At 57.5% G+C, this 2,884-nt stretch overlaps 1 protein-coding gene across 1 annotated transcript; it reads left to right on the top strand.

The window, feature by feature from the left end:
- Positions 1 to 340: 340 nt before the first annotated feature.
- On the top strand, positions 341 to 2,049 carry LOC102735097 (interferon lambda-3). Its single transcript, XM_006739398.2, has 5 exons — positions 341 to 814; positions 1,114 to 1,191; positions 1,444 to 1,587; positions 1,702 to 1,785; positions 1,873 to 2,049. The coding sequence occupies exons 1-5, from the start codon at positions 641 to 643 to the stop codon at positions 1,969 to 1,971; spliced, it is 579 nt and encodes a 192-aa protein (XP_006739461.2). The 5' UTR covers positions 341 to 640; the 3' UTR covers positions 1,972 to 2,049.
- The last annotated feature ends 835 nt before the right edge of the window (positions 2,050 to 2,884 follow it).

Genomic DNA, 2,884 nt, shown 5'->3' with positions numbered 1-2,884 from the left:
CCCCAAGGGTGCCTTTTCCCTCCCCTCCCTGCATGAGAGCACCCTGCAGAAAGGCAAGTCCCTCTGTGCCCTCCCACCCAGGCCTGAATCTAGCCCCTCCCAGGCACCGTGACCCCTCCTGACAGGGCTGAAGCTGCCCCAGTCCCGACGATTCATCTTCAGAACTCACCCTCACGCAGGTAAACACTGAATCAGAGTCCAGTTTCTCTTTCGCTCCCGTGGCTCAGTTGGCTCTGGGCTTCCCCAGCCTGGGGCCTCCCCCGGTGGTGGCTGTGTTTTCACTTTTCCTACATCAGCTGGAATTGCCCATCTGTCCAAGTTAAAAAAGCTGCACCATGGGGCTCAGGTGGGAATCACATCTCAGGCAGAGCTGGAAGTTCAGAGACAGACAGACAGACAGACAGAGCAGTCTGCTGGGATCCAGAGGAGGACACTGAAGTCAGAGACGCCAAACAAGACTGAGTGAGGACCCCAGGCGACAGCTTCTAAGAGAACATCCAGATTCCGCTATCTGCTGAAGGAGACCAGGGTCCAGGAACGAAGCTGGGTGAGCCCCCTATCGTGGTCCGTGACCCTCAGCTCACCCTCAGCGCCTGATGCTCTCTGACCCCTCACCTTTCTGTCCTTCCGTATCACAGCTATGGCTGTGGGCTGCCTGCTGGTGCTGATGATTATGGCGCTGACCAGGGCAGGAGCGGTTCCTGGCCCCAAGCCCCTCGGGGTCCTCCCGGATGCAAGGGGCTGCCACTTGGCCCAGTTCCAGTCTCTGTCCCCGCAAGAGCTGCAGGCCTTCAGGAGGGCCAAGGACACCTTTGTGAGTCTCCCCACTGCCCCGCCTGCTGTGGGCTAACCTCCCCACCCTGCCTCTCTGGGTTACCGTGCTCCCCTCCCGCAAAGGGGGACCTGCGCCCTTCCCTCGCGCTACCTCCACCAGTCCTGCTACCTCCACCAGTCCCGCAGTGGCAGACTCACCCCTCCCGTGGTGGAGGTGCCTCTATCACCCTTTTGCAAGTTAGCCTCAGCTCCTCCTGCTGTTAGCATCGTCCAGTCCTACTGGAGTGTTCTCCCCTCTGTCCCTCCTGCTGGGGGCTGACCTCTGCCTTTGCTTTCCAGGAACAGTCGCTCTCCCTGAAGACCTGGAGCTGCCGCCCCCGCCTCTTCCCCAGGACCTGGGACCTGCAGCAGCTGCAGGTGGGGGGACAGTCAGGCCCACCCCCGCCCTCCCCTGGCCCTGCTCCTCTGGCTCCTTAGTCCGCCCCTTCACCTTCTCACGTGTCCGTCTCTCCTCCCCTCCCCACCAGCACAACACACCGCTTCCCGTCCCTGAGCACACTGGCTGTGTCCTCTCACCTGTCCCCCTACTGTCATCTGTCCCTGCCTCAGTCCACCCCACCTGTCCTCTCTCGTGCGCAACTCTCATCTGTCTCTGTCTCCCATCCTCAGGTGTGGGAGCGCCCCGTGGCCTTGGAGGCTGAGCTGGCCTTGACCCTGAAGGTCCTGGAGACCATGGCTGACAGGTCCCAGGGGGGCATCCTGGACCAGCCCCTTCACACGCTGCGCCACATCCACTCCGAGCTCCAGGCCTGTGTGAGTGCTTGGGGGGAGTGGGGGAGGCACCCAGGCCCTGTCTGCGCTCTGACCACCTGAACGTCCCCCTCCGTCCCAGGCCCTGCCTCACACACCACCATCCTCTGCCCACAGGTCGAGGCTCAGCCCCCAGCAGGGCCCCAGCCCCGAGGCCGCCTCCACCACCGGCTGCACCGGCTCCACGAGGCCCCAGAGAAGGTGGGTGACCAGGGAGTGAGCAGTTTCTGGGGACAACTGGGAGCCCAGATGACAGGCAGCCCCTGACCAGCCCTTCCTCCCCCACAGGAGTCCCTCAGCTGCCTGGAAGCCGCTGTCATGTTCAACCTCTTCCGCCTCCTCACCCGGGACCTGAAATGTGTGGCCAGTGGAGACCTGTGTGTGTGAGCCCCGAGACCCACCTGCACCCTGTCCTGACATCTTAGATATTACTTATGCATCAACCACTTTTCTTAATGTATTGCCACCCAGTCATTATTTATGTATTTATGTGCATGGATTCTTAAATGTGGACCCACTAAAATGTTTATTTTTCTACTTTGTATAAAAATTGCACAAATAAAAAAATGAGGAAACAATGCTCCTTGTGGTGTGGGACTGTGGGTTTGTGTGGACTAAATTTTTAGTTTTTTTTGTTTTGGGGGTTTTTGTTTTTGTTTTTGTTTTGCTGATGTAACCAGTTATCGCAAACTTAGCATCTCCAAGTAAGACAGATCTCACATTTCTGCAGGTGAGAAATCCAGGTGGCCTCAAGAGTTTCTCTGCTGTGGGTCTCACAAGGCTGAACAAAGTGTTGCTGGCTGGATTCTTATGGTGGGGGGGAGGGGCTCTGGGAAGAACCTGTTTCCAAGCTCATTCAAGTTGTCGGCAGAATCGGTTCCTTGTGGTTGTAAGACCGAGGTCCCCGTTCCCTTGTGACGTTGTGAGCATCCATCCTTGGCTCTTGGTAGCCTCTTTCTGGTCTTGACGCATGGGACCCTACATCTCCGAGCCAGCAACAGCATGGGAAGTCCTTCTCACGTTTGGAATGTCTCTGACTTCCCCCGTCTGGCACATTTCTACTTCCAGCCCGAGAAAGTTCTCTGCTCTTCCGGACTCAGTGTTTAGATTGGACCCACTAGGATAATCCAGGGTAATTTCCGTATTTTAAAGTCCACAAACCCTAATCACATCCACAAAACCCCTTTGCCACGTAACATAAGTAGTCACAGATTCCAGGGCTTGGGGTGGGCATCTGTGGGGGGCCAGTATGCCGCTTACCGCAGAAGATGTGTGATTGTGTGCATGTGTGTTCTCTCTG

The sequence above is a fragment of the Leptonychotes weddellii genome, chromosome 16 (genome assembly GCF_054177405.1).
Source record: "Leptonychotes weddellii isolate Sample4059 chromosome 16, ASM5417740v2, whole genome shotgun sequence".
NCBI classification, from domain to species: domain Eukaryota; kingdom Metazoa; phylum Chordata; class Mammalia; order Carnivora; family Phocidae; genus Leptonychotes; species Leptonychotes weddellii.
Note: the sequence above shows the minus strand (reverse complement) of the source record. Positions and strands in the feature narration are given on the sequence as shown.

What these genes read in the sequence shown, in the direction of transcription:
- LOC102735097 (XM_006739398.2), top strand. Translation starts at nt 641, where the DNA reads ATGGCTGTGGGCTGCCTGCTGGTGCTGATGATTATGGCGCTGACCAGG. An exon ending in GGGACCTGCAGCAGCTGCAG is followed by an intron (nt 1,192 to 1,443) that starts GTGGGGGGACAG and finishes TCCCATCCTCAG; the next exon opens with GTGTGGGAGCGCCCCGTGGC. An exon ending in TCCACGAGGCCCCAGAGAAG is followed by an intron (nt 1,786 to 1,872) that starts GTGGGTGACCAG and finishes CCTCCCCCACAG; the next exon opens with GAGTCCCTCAGCTGCCTGGA.